We start from the raw sequence: 16,970 nt of genomic DNA, 5'->3' as shown, positions 1-16,970 counted from the left end.
ACATGTAGTATTGAGGGATGAAAAAGATAAGCACCTGTCAGGAAGCACTTCAGGTAAGGATAGGCCAATGAAGAATCATTGTCAAAGTTCTTTACAACTGTGGAAAAAAAGATAATCACCTCCTGAGGGTGCCTGGCCTGAACACCTTATTTTAGATGGATGCACTGAACTGACAGCTGCTGAGACTGTAGATACATTTTTTGCAGTCATGTCTAAAAGCCAAGTATGTAGTCATCATCCTTGTAATCTTTTTGTTCTAGAATATTCCTAGTGGAGACATACTAGTTTACCATAAAATTAGAAGGGATCTATAAGGTCATCTAGTCCAACCCCCTGCCTGTAACAGGAAATCCTCCTAGAGCATTTCCAGCAGGTGTTGTCAAGCCTCTGCTTAAACATTTCCAGTGAGGGAGTGTCCACCACTTCCCTCAGCAATCTGTTCCATTGCTGAACAGCCCTTCCTTTCAGGAATTTTTTTCCTGATAGCCAATCAGAATCTTTTCTCTTGCAGTTTGTACCCATTGGATGTAGTTCTACTTTCAGAGGCAGTTGAGAACAAATTTGTCCTGTCTTCCATATGACAGTCCTTCAGGTATTTGAAGAGCCCTATCATACCCCCTCTCAGACTTCTCTTCTCAAGGCTGAACATACCAAGTTCCCTCAACCTTTTCTCATAGTGCTTGTCCTCCAGCCTCTGATCATTCTCATCACTCTCCTCTGAACCCGCTCCAGTTTTGCTGCATCTTTCTTAAAGTGAGGTTCCCAGAATTGGACACAGTACTCCAGGTTAGGTCTAACCAATGCAGAGTAAAGCAGAACCAAGATTTTTCATGTCTTGGAAGCTATGCTTCTACTAACGCAAGCTAAAACTGCATTTGCCTTCTTTGCAGCTGCATCACACTGCTGACTCACACTGCTGTTCATCTTGTGATCCACTGCAACTTCAAGATCCTGCTCACATGTTGTGCTGCCAAGACAGATAGCTCCCATTCCATACCTGCGTCTTTGGTTATTTTTGCCCAAGGGCAGAACCCTGCATTTGTCCCTGTTGAACTTCATCTTATTCATTTCAGCCCGGTATTTCATTTTGTCTGGATCAGGGGTGTCCAAACTTTTTGGCAGGAAGGCCACATCATCTCTCTGACACTGTGTCGGGGGCTGGGAAAAAATAATTAATTTACATTTCAAATTTGAATAAATTTACATAAATGAATATATTAGAGATGGAACTTACATGAATGAATGAAGGTCTTGCAATAGCTCAAGTCCTATAAAAGGCCTTGCACAAAGCAAGGCCGGCCTTTCCTTTGCTGCCGCTGCTGCATCACTGATGTGAAATAGCAAGCAGTGGATGCTCATCCCTCAGCTCACAAAAAAAGGTTCCCTCATCCCTCAACCCACAGCTCACAAAAGAGGTTGAACAGTTGGCTGTCACGCTGAAAGCAGTTGTATCAGGCCAGCACAGGCTCCAGCAAGTCTCCAGAGGGCCAGAGGCTCATTGGAGACTGGGGGCTCCCTGAGGGCTGGACTGGGAGACCTTGAGGGCCGCGAGTGGCCCCAGGGTTTGGACACCCCTGGTCTAGATCTTCCTGAAGGATTCTAGTATCTTCTATTGCTTGCTATCCTCCCAGTTTGGTGTCATCTGCAAATTTGATGAGAGCCCACTTGTGTCTGCTCATCCAAGTCATATTTATTTAAATAATTTATATATTGCCTTTCTCCCACATTCAAGGGCACTCAAGGCAGCTTTAAATTAGAAGATTAGTAGATTAGAAACTATCATGGAAGCCTTGACAAGTTTATCAAGTTTATCATTTAGCCCTGGGGATCTCAGAGGAAGTTCAAAGGCAACAGAAAGGAGGCCCTAGTAAATATGAAGATGACAATGACTGCTCTCATGGCTAGGGGATGTCTTGTGGGGCTCAATTCTTCTTTTTTGACTAACCCCAACTGTGTATTCAATGACTCCCCCCATCTTTATGGAGGGTGCAACCCTGGAGGCAAGAAATGGTAATTGGGTATTACACCCACTCTGTTTCATCAATCTCATATCTTCAGAGACCATTAAAAAGGTGTGCAGCAGGATTGGTGCAACATCACACTCTGCTGGCCACTCAGGAGAGAGCAATTCCCTGTAGAAGGTGGACAGCCTGGGGTGGGGTCTTCCCATCCTTCTACATGAGTCACTACTTAGGATCTTGCTACTTGCTGGAGATGCTGAAATGCCAATTCTCAGCAGTTCAGCTGCTCCTTGTTTGTATGTTTGTTGTGCCAACTCACTTCCCATCCTAACTAATGGGGGAAAGGTCAGAAGAGAAAAAGGTCAATCTCATACTCTAAACCAGCGGTTTTCAAACTCTCTAGGAGAGTTTGCACCGCTGTAAGTCCTTGCGGGGGTGGGGGAGGCAGAAGGGGCGGGGGGAAGGCAGCAACGCAATTCCCAGGATTGCGCTGCTCAGGAGGGCTGCAGGGACTGGGATGCACTCACCAGTCCCTGCAGCCTGTTGGATGTGTGGGGAGCCTTGCGCGAGCATCTGCAGGGCTCTCCAGCTAGTTAGAAGTGAAAGCGGAGTGATCATGCTCCACTTCCGGTTTTGCGCGATCGCTCTACTTTCACTTCTGATAACCTGGGGAGCCCTGCAGATGCTTACGCAGGGCTCCCTGCACCTCCAACAGGCTGCTGTAGGGACTGGTGAGTGCATCCCAGTCCCTGCAGGCCTCCTGAGCAGCATGATCCTGGGGATCGCATCAGTGCCTCCCCCCTGCCCCCACCCCTTAAGGGGAAAGAGGCCAGGGCCTTCAGACTGGGGCATCGCGACACCCCAGTCTGAAAACCACTGCTCTAAACAGTTATTTGATTTTTCTCTAAACCACTTTGTGAACTTTTTGTTGAAAAGTGGTATATAAATAGTTAATAACAAACAAGTTGGCATACCTTATTGCTTTGAAGTAGTGGAGGAACTTTTTCCCCAGAAGGGACTAAACAAATTTCTGTAAGCATAGCACTGACTACTGAATTGAGAGGAGTAACCCACTCAAGGATACCCTCCTCCACTGAAAGAAAGAGAGGTACTCTGTGCTGGGGAAAGTACCTTTGTGGTGGCAATGCAAATGTATTTCTTTTGACTTTATCCACCAGCACCAAGAATTCTCTTTAGGATTTTGTCAAGATGAGACTTAGGCAAAGGCTTATCAAACAGTGTTTTTCCATCTCTGGTTTTCCCATCCTGCAACTTTTTCTGCCTTCTCTGTCAGGCATTGGGGTGGGTAAAATGAGCATGCCCCAAAAGAACACAGTGGAGCTGGGAACTTCCCACAGAGGAAGATGGTTGCTGGGGTGTAAGGGGCCTTCTCCACTTTGAAAATGATGCATTTTCTTTCTGGCCTGGAAGCCACATTAACTGCTCTCCAAGGGATTTTCAAACTGGATGTGCATTAAAAAAAATTCAGATACTCTTACAGCAACATTTAATCACTCCAATGCCCAATGTATGGGGACCAATAACTTCAATAACTTTGTGACATGGCCAGCATTTAATTCCTAAAAAAGCAGCCATGTGATCTGTCCCAGAAGTCCTGCTCTTCATCTTAAGTCTGTGTGTACAGAAACAAATTATGCTTATTTGCTTGGTCTTGAAGGAAAAGCCTTGTACTGTACAAAGATATGCTTGTTTTTGTTCAGCATAGATGTTTGTACAAGTAAACCAATAATTTTAATGAACTTTATTGGCAAAAGTGCTTGAATCTTATTCCTTTATATAAAGCCATGATTTGACACTTTCAGAAATATATCACCAGACATTCTGCCTGCAGAGACTGTAAAAAAGGTCTACAGTCTTACTGCAGGCATATAAGTCTAAAAAGGCCTACTCAGTTTCATTTTGTTAAGGGAGAGAACGATCACTGGAATCAAACAGCAGCAATAGCATAAGCTATCACAATTCCATTCCTTGCGAAGTCACAACTCTTCATGGGTCTGGGGGGGGACCTGTGTTGAGCCGGATCTGCAGATGAAAAACCCACAGTTAAACAATCTCAACCTGTACGCACAAAACTTAAAGCTTTTGTGAAAACAGGTTGAGCCTGTTTATCCGTGGATTTTTCATCTGCAGATCTGGCTCAATGCAGGTCCCCCCGGACCCATGCTGAGCCAGACATGACTCAACTTGGACCCTCTAGAGGTGAGCTGTGCTCCCCTTGCCTCTGCAGGGTGTTCGGAGCATCTGGAAGGCCTTAAAAGACCACTTCTGGTTTTCACCAAAAACCTCCCAAAGGTCTTAGAAGGGCTTCCAAGCAACAGGGAGGCCACATGTGGCCTCTGCAGCGCTCAGAACAGCCTCCAGAGGCAAGGGTAGTGCAGCTCCTCTCACCTCTGGAGGGTTAAAGGTGCTTTAAACCATGGGTTTATTACCTGTGGTTTTTGGTATCAGCAGGGGTTCCAGCAACGGAACCCCCATGGATAACAAAGGTCCACATGTATGTTTGCTTTAAGTTTTTAAAAGAATGAACTCCTGGGAACTGTGACTCTGTTCTGGGCAACTTGACAGACAAGAGGATACAAAAATTAAAGAAACAGTGTTACACAAAAAATTGGTCCTTGAATTGCTTAGCTAGGTAGCTTCTGAACTATCCCACTCCTCCCCCCCAGCAGTTTAAGACATCCCATATTCTTCTGCCACAAGCCTTCCAAAAAAGAGACCTGATAAAATTGGCAAGAGAAGAGTGAACCAGCCTACAAACAGTCATAAGTTGGTACATGGTTCTGAGTGTTTTGATACACACACTTCAGTTTTCAAGATCAAGTATACAGTGATGCTATTTCAAAAGTAATAATTCTCAATTACAGAATAAACTATACTCCCTCTCAATTAATGCTTTTAAACTTATTGATCAAACATTTGCACTCCAGTATTTATATAGATCTAACTGAAATGTGAGTGCATGAACATTTAGGCAGCAATTGTTACAACTGAGAAAATTACAGTGGCTTTGCTAATGAAGCAGTTTGCAGATGTAAACAAGGAGACAATCCAGGGTGTTCACAGACTGGTTACCTGTGAGACTGGTGCTTTAACATGGGGTGGAATTCCAGAGGAAGAAACTGTACCACTAGGAGGCAGGTTTTTACTGGTCACTGAAGCCCAAGAGAAAGCCTGCAGGAAATGCAACAAACCTAGGCTACTGATTATGGCAAACCACTGACATTTCTTAAGGGAAATCTAGACCAATGAAAACATTCTTGTTCTACTCCAAGAAAACACCAGGATTAAAGTGGCTCACAGCATAATGTCGGCACAAAACAGATTATCAATGTTTTACAGTTTTAGCAATCCATGCATTTCTACAGCCTAGAGCAAAACAAGTACTATGCCTTTTTCATAGCTTTGTCAGCAAATTATCTCAATAAGCAAAATGCCAGTTTTTAAAAGATAGCACAGTTATGGAAAAATACACTTTTAATGCTTTATACATCTTCTGAGGTAAGTTCAATTTAACATTTTCAATCTCCTACCACAGTTAAGAGACCAGGAAAACATGGGAAAGTGTACTCAAGAGGTTCTCAAACTGGACACTGCAATGCCCTGGGGCATCTCAATGAGTCCCCAAAGGAGTCACAAGCCACAGGCCAGCTAGGCTGCTCAGCAGTGCCAACACAGGAGATTGTGGAGCAGAGGATCTGCTCTACTCTGTGATGGCTGCATGCAGTGTGGTACGGACCCAGCCACCCTCCCTGAGTGGTTTTACATGAATTTTTAGGTTGTTTTTGCCATTGTGACCCGGACATCAATGATGTCATCACATTGCACCTTGCATGTCATTGAGATTTACTTTTAGGTTCTGCAATTGTGGTAAAGGAGCAAGGTGCCAGAAATGGTAAGTTTGGGAAGCACTAGTGTAGTCCCTCAAGCCTTCCAGATCCAATTCCCCTTGCACCTTCCCTGACAGGATCAACTGCATTTGATGCAATGCATCAACATTGTCATTAACTGTGGTTAGAGTTAACCATGATCTCTCACTACCAGAGCTTCAAAACCAGGTTCTGAATAGTACTGAAAACCAGGTTAATGAATAGTACTGAATGTTAACACCCACTGCAACTCACAGTGGTTATCAGTTTCAGTTAAACTGCTGGTCAGCTAAGTCCAGCAGGAAAGAACATGATCTCAAAGTCTACGCTGGATCTCTTAACATTGAGTTAAGAAATTAGGAACAGTATCTGCACCATCCTCTGGGGAAGAAAAGAGCAGAAAAGTGAATGACAATAGTAAAAAGTCACTAGTATTCAAGCTGTGAAGGACCTTGGGTCAACTTCATGGACTTTCTCCCACAGCTCACAAATACCTTTACTATATTACTGGAAACTAGTCTTACAACTGATTGGGTATTTAAGTTGTCAGGGACAAGTGAAGGATCTTTAAGCGAAAGATATACTATTCTATACCAAAAGGCCTTATGATTTATAAAACTCATATTTTGTAGCTTTAACATTACATTCAGAGATTTAACCTTCGGAATTTGGATTACAAGCAACATGAATGTCCATTTGCACATAAAGGGCACACGGACAAAGTTCATGGACACAAAAGGAATATTCAATACAAACTGTATTCCAAATAGCATAGTTTATCTAGGTTTCCTTGTAACCAGCTTCAATTTACTTTCACAAAACATCCTGACTTAACTGACCTTTGGTGCTTCCTGTGGTAGGGAAACGGTTTCTACAGGAGGTGGGGATGGAGATTTTTCTTCCAGGTCTTCAAGGTTCTTTTCTTCCACGTCAGGTTTCTGTTCTTCAGTTTTCAATTCCGATTCCATCTCTGGCTCAGGCTCATGAGAAGATTCTTCCAAGTTTTCTTCTATTCCATTACTAGAAGAATTGAATGATCCATTGACTGCCAAATTTGTATTAAAACAAGATGCTAATTTTTAGCTGCATTAAATATCACATGCATCAACACGTACAAGGTCAACTTTTAGAACAAATCTGACAGCGTATACATTCAATTTTAATGAGATTACTGCTCCATTAAATCATAATCAGACAAAACTACTGATATACTGTTTAATGGATGGACCCACGCAGGACAATTTTGAGGATTCAGTAAGTCCTAGGTAGCAAGTTATCACAAGATCAAGAATTCAGTTGTAAATATCCTCTCGTCAACATACGGCTTAACACAAGCTTGGTTTTTCCAGTTACTTACAGTACAGTGCAAACCAAGGTATGTTTAATCAGAAGTCCCACACTATTCAGTGGGGCTTACTCTTAGGTAAGTATGTATAGACTTGCAGCCGAACAGACCAACAACAGACTTCAACAGTCTTCAATACCACAAAGTTTGTTTAAGGATGACTCTTCCCCCCCCCCCATTAGAGAATGATGAAAATACAATAAAAAGTGCAGAAAAAAATTAAGGGAAAAAAGGGTAAAATATACGAATACAAAAAACATACAAGTATGTACAACCATCTACAGAATATTGATAGTTTATAAGCTTCTAAAAAGGGCTTCCAAATATCCAAAAATATATCTGTACACAAATGTCTTCTATAAGCCATAGGAGGACACTCTTACAGCCCAATCCTAATCTTCCCCATCATGTAGTGGTACAGCGGTGCTGAAATGTCCACTGCTGTATACTGTGAGACCAGGAAAGCAGCTGGGGGGTCTCCCTGGGGTAATGGAGCATCAATTTTTTATTCTGTGTAGAGCTCCTATGGGTCCTCTTTGGAGCTGTACCAGGTATTTAGTTGGCACAGAGCCAAGGATACCCTTGTCAGGCTCCATGGCTTGGGAGGGGGGATAGGGTTCTATCCCTATCCTATAGGATTTGCTATCAGAGGGATATCGCTATCGGAGGGATTTGCCCTCCGGTCTGCTCTCCCTCTGCCCCCTCCCCACCTTCCCCACACCCCGGGAAGCCTTCCCACTGCCCAGTGGGGATACTTACTGCCCAGTGGTCCTCCTGGGCATCCTGACAGTGCTGAGGGCCAGCACCAATTGGCGCTGGCCACTCCACCAGTGGGACAGTGTCTTATGGCACTTTTGCAACACCAAGCACTGGCATTGTGAGCATTCTGCCTCCCATTCTGAATCAAGATCACAGTATCTCCTGCTTCAAGCAGTACCAGCAGCTCAAACATCCAGCCTAGTACTTCATCACAGTACTCAAAAATATGATTCTACTACAGCAGTGGTACTCAAACGTTTCCGGCCAGTGCCTCCCTTGACCCCCCGTGGCTGTTGGCCATGACTCCCCACCATGTTCCTGAGGGTTGAAAGTGACATCATTAAACAGGAAGTGGCCAGAATCATATCATTAATTAAATGCAGATCTTAAAAATATATTAATATATATTTATAAAGCTATATATTAATATATATTTATAAAGCAATATGCATGCTTTATAAATGATCAGCTGCTGATCACTGTTGGAGACAGGATGCTGGAGTAGGTAGATTTTGTCTGGTCCAGGAAGACTTTTTTTTTTTTTTAACTTTGTAAGCATACCAATAGAATTGTTTTATCAAATGAACTTGGATTTCATTTGGACCCCTGTGGACCCCAATCCAACTAGTCATTTCTCCCATTCTCCTTGGATAGGATTGAACCCTTTATTAATTAAATTACATTAAATTTTTCCAGCAGCTGGTGGAGAAAACAAAAATAGACCATGAAAATATATCAGAGCTGATAAGGGTTTGGTTAGGAAGCTGATTTCTCACCTATACTAGGAGATGCACAGCCCAATCCTACACATGCCTACTCAGAAGTAAGTCACATCAGAGTCAATGGGGCCTACTCCCAGGAAAGTGTGGATAGGATTGGGCTGGCAATCACTTCATCAATGGCTGATAAGTATTCCCTTCAAATAGCAAGATTCATCACTTTAAAAATACAGCCTCTCCTCTTCAGTCAAACAACAAGATTAATAAATCACTTTAAAAACTGTTCCCTTTTTCTGCTCCTGGCCAAGTAAAGTGTGTGCTTCTCTCTCTCTCCCCCTCCCCCTTTGCCAACTGCATGGAAACAACTCTAAGACCCCTGGTGACTGGTAAAATAGGAAGCATTTTATTTGGGGAGGGGGAGGAAAGCGGGAAGGTTTGGAGATTGAAAGGGGGGAGTGGAAGAGGGAGGGGTTGAAAAGAGAGATTTCACTTTGATGAGAAGTGATCCCAGGCTGGGAACTAGGAACCAACCAGACAAGGATCAAGGAGGGCTTCTTTCTGACCAAGGGCAAGGACTGCAAAATGAGCATGCTTGGTACTTGCCAGATGGGGGTTGGAGTCGAAGAGCTTTGGAAACAACATGCAGCGAACACAGAAGGCAGCAGCCTCAGAGTGGAGGGAGAAGAGGGCAGGGCGGCAGAAGCCACTCATGCAGTCACTCTCGGAGGGAGCAGCTGAGCAACTCCCATTTGTTCTGCTTTAAAAAAAAGCGCAGACGAAGGGCAGAAGACGGGCTCGTATTCTGCCCAGGGGTGTGACTGTATCGCTGCGAGAGGACATCCCACGCCTCCCCTTTGAGTTCCTGGCGCCTCCCTAAGGAGCTGCGCCTCACAGTTTGAATAACACTGTACTACAGTAAAAAGATTTTTTAGTGCATTTATGACTGTTAGCATAATACTGAAAATCTGATACACCACTACTCAGGAGAAGACTACAGCAGAAACTGTGGGACTATGTTAAACTTCTGTTAACTTACCTATCCTAAAAATAAGTTACAATGCAAGACAATCCTATGCATGTTCACTGTAAAATAAATCTCATAATGTTCAGTGAACCTTATTTCCAAGTAACTATGTATAGGATTATAGCCAGAGATTAAATTTTGTGCAACACTCTGAACTGGGGAGAGAGAAAAAATTAAGAATGTGTGATTTCCTCCCAACCACTTGCCCCACCTTGCTGCAATGTGTGCAAAGAATAGTGAAGCTGACATTTGTGTATGCGTGCATTTTTTCCTTCTTATGCAAAGACTCTAGAGAACTTTTACATATTTTTGTAATACTGTGACAAAGTTTGATTTCTGTTAATGCTTCTAGAGGTTAATGTAATAACAGATTGACATCAGCAAGCGTGATGGAATTCACTTTGAACATTTTGGTTAAATGAAGATGTTAACTCAAGGAACTCTGACAGAATCAGTATCAAACACACAGGTAGGGATTCATTTATATTAGCAGTTTTTTAAGAAGGTGAAATGGCTTGGTGCACAAACTAAAGAATAAAGCTTTTTTTTTTTTAATAGCCATCTCCACGGGTACCCAGGAGGTCTGTTTAAACCAGGATTTTCCTGCAATTCTAGAATTGTATTAAAATTTATATTTATCCCTCACTTAGGTTATAAAATGGTAGTCTGATGGACCATCTAGTTTAGTGCCTGATTTATAGGCTAACTGCAAAATGCAGCTACCCAGTGATGCGACTTCTTCTCAGCCTTGACATTCTACTCCCACACCTATCCATCTAGTCCCTACTTGTCTCACCTCTAGAAAGAAGGGGATTCTCCTCCTTTCTCATGAGACATCTGGGCAGTGGCTTAGTTACCCCAGTAGAGGAGATGCACTTTCCCTCCATCTCAGCCAGCTCCTCTCCTTCAGAGTAGTACACATGCTACACACAGGTGCCACGACTGGCTGGACAACGTCAGGTTCTCGAGGTGGCCCACCATCTGTGGCATCCTCTCTCAATTGTTTCAAGCCACTTTAGTCTGTCCCTCTAGGTTCAGGGGAAGATCTCAGACACTTTATAAAAAATTACATATTTTATATTACTTCTATATTTAAACTTCTGAGGTGTAACATTAGTTGAGTCAAGCTAGCTTTAGTGAACTACTAACAAATACCACTTGCAAGACTAGAATTCTACTGCACTAGACTAGAATTCTACTGGAAGAAAAGAATGTAGGTTGAGACAGCTGAAAAGCATGATTGACACAGGCATCGAAAGCAGCTGTTTTCTTTCCTGGCTATCTACCACACTCTCTCCCCCTCCCCCAACAGACCAAACAGGGCAGGGAGAAATACTGGGAAATCAGATGACTATGCCTTGAGATCTACAGAATGTGGGCAGACTTCTGTCCTGACCACAGTCACATTTTATCACAATTCTTGCATCCTGCACTGCTTTACTAACTGACCATGCCATCATTCCTCATCCATGGCTATCTATGCATTACCTCTTAACAGCTGCCAGTAAACTGGACAAATCCATTACACCTATACATTACACTCTTCCTTAGTTATTTGATTTTCTCAGTAAACCGCTTTGTGAACTTTTTGTTGAAAAGCAGTATATAAATACTGTTAATTACAATAATAATACTATGAATAGTGCTATAAAATGTAACTACATTGTCTATCACACAAGTAGTGTGCTACCCAAAAATGCAACTCTAGCTTCCAAGGTGGCTCCCTAAAAATTGCAGGGAGTTTTATGTTTGCCTAAGAAGCTGACAGAACATACCAAGATCCAGGTCTACAGAGCTTGCGTCCTGAGTACACTTCTGTACTGCAGCGAGTCACGGACTCTCCGCTCACAACAGGAGAGGAAACTGAACGCTTTCCACATGCGCTGCCTCCGGCGCATTCTCGGCATCACCTGGCAGGACAAAGTTCCAAACAACACAGTCCTGGAACATGCTGGAATCCCTAGCAGGTATGCACTGCTGAAACAGAGACACGTGCATTGGCTCGGTCATGTCGTGAGAATGGATGATGGCCGGATCCCAAAGGATCTCCTCTATGGAGAACTCGTGCAAGGAAAGCGCCCTACAGGTAGACCACAACTGCGATACAAGGACATCTGCAAGAGGGATCTGAAGGCCTTAGGGATGGACCTCAACAAGTGGGAAACCCTGGCCTCTGAGCGGCCCGCTTGGAGGCAGGCTGTGCAGCATGGCCTTTCCCAGTTTGAAGAGACACTTTGCCAACAGTCTGAGGCTAAGAGGCAAAGAAGGAAGGCCCATAGCCAGGGAGACAGACCAGGGACAGACTGCACTTGCTCCCAGTGTGGAAGGGATTGTCACTCCCTGATTGGCCTTTTCAGCCACACTAGACACTGTGCCAGAACCACCTTTCAGAGCGCGATACCATAGTCTTTCGAGACTGAAGGTTGCCAATACAATACAATACATATATATCCCATATATAGTGCTGGCAAACGTTGGTCTTGAATATAATCCATAATAATTAAGACAATAAAAATGTCTGGTTTTACGGAAGTGAGTCAGAATACAAGTACATGGCATACTTTTTTCCATGTTAGTACTGTTCTATTTACTATTAGTGGAACAAGGAAGTTATAGATCTCCGATAAAGGTAATAATGTTCACAAAGATCTTGCAAAGGTTAGTCCACTATCCTTGAACCAAACAAGTGTCCACATCTGCGTGATTCAAGAGAAATGCAATCTAAACCAAGGGTGTCAAACATAAGGTCCAGGGGCCGGATGTGGCCTGCAGAAAATTTTTGTCTGGCCCTTGGGCTCTCAGATGCTGAGCAGGGCTGAAGTGTCACTGCTGAAAGGTTTGCCAGCATGTTAATTGGGTTCTCTCATATCTTGAAATATGATCAAGATTTGTGTATTTTGTCTTCGGTCGTTAGCAGCTAATGCGTTCCTAAGTGAGGAAAAAGTGCATATTTCTGGTTATGACTTAAGAACATAAGAACAGCCCCACTGGATCAGGCCATAGGCCCATCTAGTCCAGCTTCCTGTATCTCACAGCGGCCCACCAAATGCCCCAGGGAGCACACTAGATAACAAGAGACCTCATCCTGGTGCCTCCCTTGCATCTGGCATTCTGACATAACCCATTTCTAAAATCAGGAGGTTGCGCATACACATCATGGCTTGTACCCCCATAATGGATTTTTCCTCCAGAAACTTGTCCAATCCCCTTTTAAAGGCGTCTAGGCTAGACACCAGCACCACATCCTGTGGCAAGGAGTTCCACAGACCGACCACACGCTGAGTAAAGAAATATTTTCTTTTGTCTGTCCTAACCCGCCCAACACTCAATTGTAGTGGATGTCCCCTGGTTCTGGTATTATGTGAGAGTGTAAAGAGCATCTCTCTATCCACTCTGTCCATCCCCTGCATAATTTTGTATGTCTCAATCATGTCCCCCCTCAGGCGTCTCTTTTCTAGGCTGAAGAGGCCCAAACGCCGTAGCCTTTCCTCATAAGGAAGGTGCCCCAGCCCCGTAATCATCTTAGTTGCTCTCTTTTGCACCTTTTCCATTTCCACTATGTCTTTTTTGAGATTCGGCGACCAGAACTGGACACAATACTCCAGGTGTAGCCTTACCATCGATTTGTACAACGGCATTATAATACTAGCCTTTTTGTTCTCAATACCCTTCCTAATGATCCCAAGCATAGAATTGGCCTTCTTCACTGCCGCCGCACATTGGGTCGACACTTTCATCGACCTGTCCACCACCACCCCAAGATCTCTCTTCTGATCTGTCACAGACAGCTCAGAACCCATCAGCCTATATCTAAAGTTTTGATTTTTTGCCCCAATGTGCATGACTTTACACTTACTGACATTGAAGCGCATCTGCCATTTTGCTGCCCATTCTGCCAGTCTGGAGAGATCCTTCTGGAGCTCCTCACAATCACTTCTGGTCTTTACCACTTGGAAAAGTTTGGTGTCGTCTGCAAACTTAGCCACTTCACTGCTCAACCCTGTCTCCAGGTCATTTATGAAGAGGTTGAAAAGCACCGGTCCCAGGACAGATCCTTGGGGCACACCGCTTTTCGATTTGTTTAATGACATCACTCTTGCTTAATGACATCACTTCTGGCCCTCAACAGGCATCATGAATGCTATTTGGCTCACTGTTTGAAATGTGTTTGACACCCATGATCTAAACCAGGGGTGCCCAAACCCCAGCCCTGGGGCCACTTGCGGCCCTCAAGGACTGGCAATGCGGCCCTCAGGGAGCCCCCAGTCTCCAATGAGCCTCTGGCCCTCCGAAGACTTGCTGGAGCCCACACTGGCCCAACGCAACTGCTCTCAGCGTGAGGGCAATTGTTTGACCTCTCACATAAGCTGTGGGATGAGGGCTCGCTCCACTGCTTGCTGTTTCATGTCTGTGATGCAGCCAAGTGGCAGCAAAGGAAAGGCCAGCCTTGCTTTGTGCAAGGCCTTTTATAGGCCTTGAACTATTTCAAGAACTTCAATCATTCATATAAGTTCATCTTTAATATATTCATTTATGTAAACTTATGTAAATTTATTCAAATTTCAAATGTAAATTAATTCTTTTTTTCCCTGGCCCCTGACACAGTGTCAGAGAGATCATGTGGCCCTCCTGCGAAAAACTTTGGACACCCCTGATCTAAACAATATTTTATGCCTGATGTGATTACAAATTTCATACATTGTATTTTATGCAGGATAAAAGTTTTGAAAATATTTTAGTTATCAAACTGGATAGGTACTGTATTTTAGAAAGTTGAATATTTTGTACAGACCAATTACAACATAAGCATGCAAATTTGTCTTACGTTACAGGGTGACTTTCATAGTAAGTACTGCTTGCGTTCTCTTGAGCAGGCTCAGGGGATGGCTGCCTCTCTTCATGCTCTTCTTCTACTTCATCTTCTGACTCTATTAAAGAAAAAGTACTTTAATGCTATTAGGCATTAGAAAAGCATTTTTAAGGAGCATACATTTTTGCTAAATGTTGCCCTACTGCAGATCATCCAACAAAGTGCAAATTAAAGGAGAGCTGAACGCTTTCCACGTGCGCTGCCTCTGACGCATTCTCGGCATCACCTGGCAGAACAAAGTTCCAAAACACAGTCCTGGAACATGCTGGAATCCCTAGCAGGTATGCACTGCTGAAACAGAGACGCCTGCATTGGCTCGATCATGTCGTGAGAATGGATGATGGCCGGATCCCAAAGGATCTCCTCTATGGAGAACTTGTGCAAGGAAAGCGCCCTACAGGTAGACCACAGCTGCGATACAAGGACATCTGCAAGAGGGATCTGAAGGCCTTAGGAGTGGACCTCAACAGGTGGGAAACCCTGGCCTCTGAGTGGCCCGCTTGGAAGCAGGCTGTGCAGCATGGCCTTTCCCAGTTTGAAGAGACACTTTGCCAACAGTCTGAGGCAAAGAGGCAAAGAAGGAAGGCCCATAGCCAGGGAGACAGACCAGGGACTGCACTTGCTCCCAGTGTGGAAGGGATTGTCACTCCCGAATTGGCCTTTTCAGCCACACTAGACGATGTTCCAAAACCACCTTCCAGAGCGTGATACCATAGTCTCTCAAGACTGAAGGCTGCCAACAACAAGGTTTATTCTGTTGCTTAATAATTTAAAAACATTTTGATCAGTTAAAAAAACTATTAAAACCAAACCTGTTGCCTGATCGTAAGTTGTTTTTTTTTTTAATTAGACAAGTACTTCAAAAGTCAAAGGGAAAGGCATCTCTCCTTATTTCACACAGGAAGAAACACCAGTCTTCCAAGGTTTAACCACTTTACTATCTAAACAGCATAGCTAAAAGTTATTCAGATTTACTTTGAACTCACACAATTGTGGAAATAAAAAGTATTTTATTAAATACATCAGTCACCCATAGCCATGTACAGCTAACCTTTTTCCTTCTAGACTGACCTGCAACTTTGCCTTTTTAAAACTGACAGAACTTCAACAACAATTTTTTCATCACAGTTGCATCTGATCTGTCAGTCCTAGTCCAACCTGGGAATAATGAAAGTCTCAGAACTATTAGTTAGCTGGGATGAACAAGGATGACAATATTACTAAATGCAGCGTTCTAAGTCAGTCAAGCTTCACAAGCAGATGCTCTGTAGTAATTATAGACTCAGATTTTTGTTGTTGTAACCTTTTACTTTCCAAATATTGTATTTCCTAGTCAAGGTTCTCAGCTATAAGATATGAAGGACACAATTTATTCTCCATGGTTCATGGCCTGTTGTATCCCAAAGTCTCAGACCAACGAACCACAATTCAGACAGGATTTTTGCCCTTTTAGAATTTCACATCAAACTCAGCTGCACTGAGATACTGCATTGGCAGTGTAGTGTGCCTTGACGACTGACTGTCAAATCTGCTGGTGCGCCTTGACAATTTTAGTGCCTTGTCAGTGTGCTGTGAGATGAAAGACTGAAAATTACTAGCATAGATAATTGCTTTTAAGAAGACATACAATATGTTGTTGTTGGCAACCTTCAGTCTCAAAAGACTATGGTATCGCGCTCTGAATGGTGGTTCTGGCACAGCGGCTGGTTCTAGTGCGGCTGAAAAGGCCGATTCAGGAGTGACAATCCCTTCCACACTGGGAGCAAGTGCAGTCTGTCCCTGGTCTGTCTCCCTGGCTATGGGCCTTCCTTCTTTGCCTCTTTGCCTCAGTCGGTTGGCCAAGTGTCTCTTCAAAATTGGAAGAGGCCATGCTGCACAGCCTGCCTCCAAGCAGTCTGCTCAAACAATATGTAGTTACACCAGAAGGACATGCCCAGCAATCACTTACACAAAACTGCTGCTGAAATATACTCCACATTTCATGAATACTACATTTCATGAATACTCTAGTCACAGTAGGCCATTTATGACTGTGAGATACAGTGACAGGAGAAGCTGGTTCATAGCAGAAATTTTAATAAATCTTATAGTCATTCATAGCAGAAATTTTAATAAATTTTTTAGTCCAGGGTTTCTCAAACTGTGGGTCTCAACACTGCAACTGACAAGCTGATAGCAGACTAGGAAATGCATTGAGATCTCTGGAAAGTAAAACTGAGCGACACTGCATGTTCACTTATGAGTAGATCACCATGCCTAGGTCCATGGTCACAATCCGATGAACACCCCCCCCCCCAAAAAACACAAGAGAAGGAAGAGTCTCTCTCCAAGTTGATGAATGTATTGAGTCCTAGGGAAAGCAAAACTAAGCTACACAGCTGTGTTTACTCTTGAGTAAGCAACCA

The 16,970-nt window shown here is 43.5% G+C and overlaps 1 protein-coding gene across 3 annotated transcripts in view; it reads right to left on the bottom strand.

Annotated features, from left to right (window-relative positions):
* Positions 1 to 16,970, bottom strand: part of G3BP2 (G3BP stress granule assembly factor 2) — a 58,162-nt gene that overhangs the window by 15,753 nt on the left and 25,439 nt on the right. For 2 of the 3 annotated variants that reach the window (XM_066627244.1, XM_066627245.1), the window contains exons 6-8: positions 14,521 to 14,623; positions 6,688 to 6,868; positions 5,055 to 5,153 (exon numbers count right to left, since the gene is read on the bottom strand). In XM_066627244.1, the coding sequence (XP_066483341.1) occupies positions 5,055 to 5,153; positions 6,688 to 6,868; positions 14,521 to 14,623 (383 nt within the window). The remainder of the gene's footprint in view (positions 1 to 5,054; positions 5,154 to 6,687; positions 6,869 to 14,520; positions 14,624 to 16,970) is intronic. The other variant, XM_066627246.1, reaches the window with a different exon arrangement.

The sequence above is a fragment of the Tiliqua scincoides genome, chromosome 5 (genome assembly GCF_035046505.1).
Source record: "Tiliqua scincoides isolate rTilSci1 chromosome 5, rTilSci1.hap2, whole genome shotgun sequence".
NCBI lineage: Eukaryota > Metazoa > Chordata > Lepidosauria > Squamata > Scincidae > Tiliqua > Tiliqua scincoides.
This window is presented reverse-complemented; position numbering and strand designations above follow the sequence as displayed.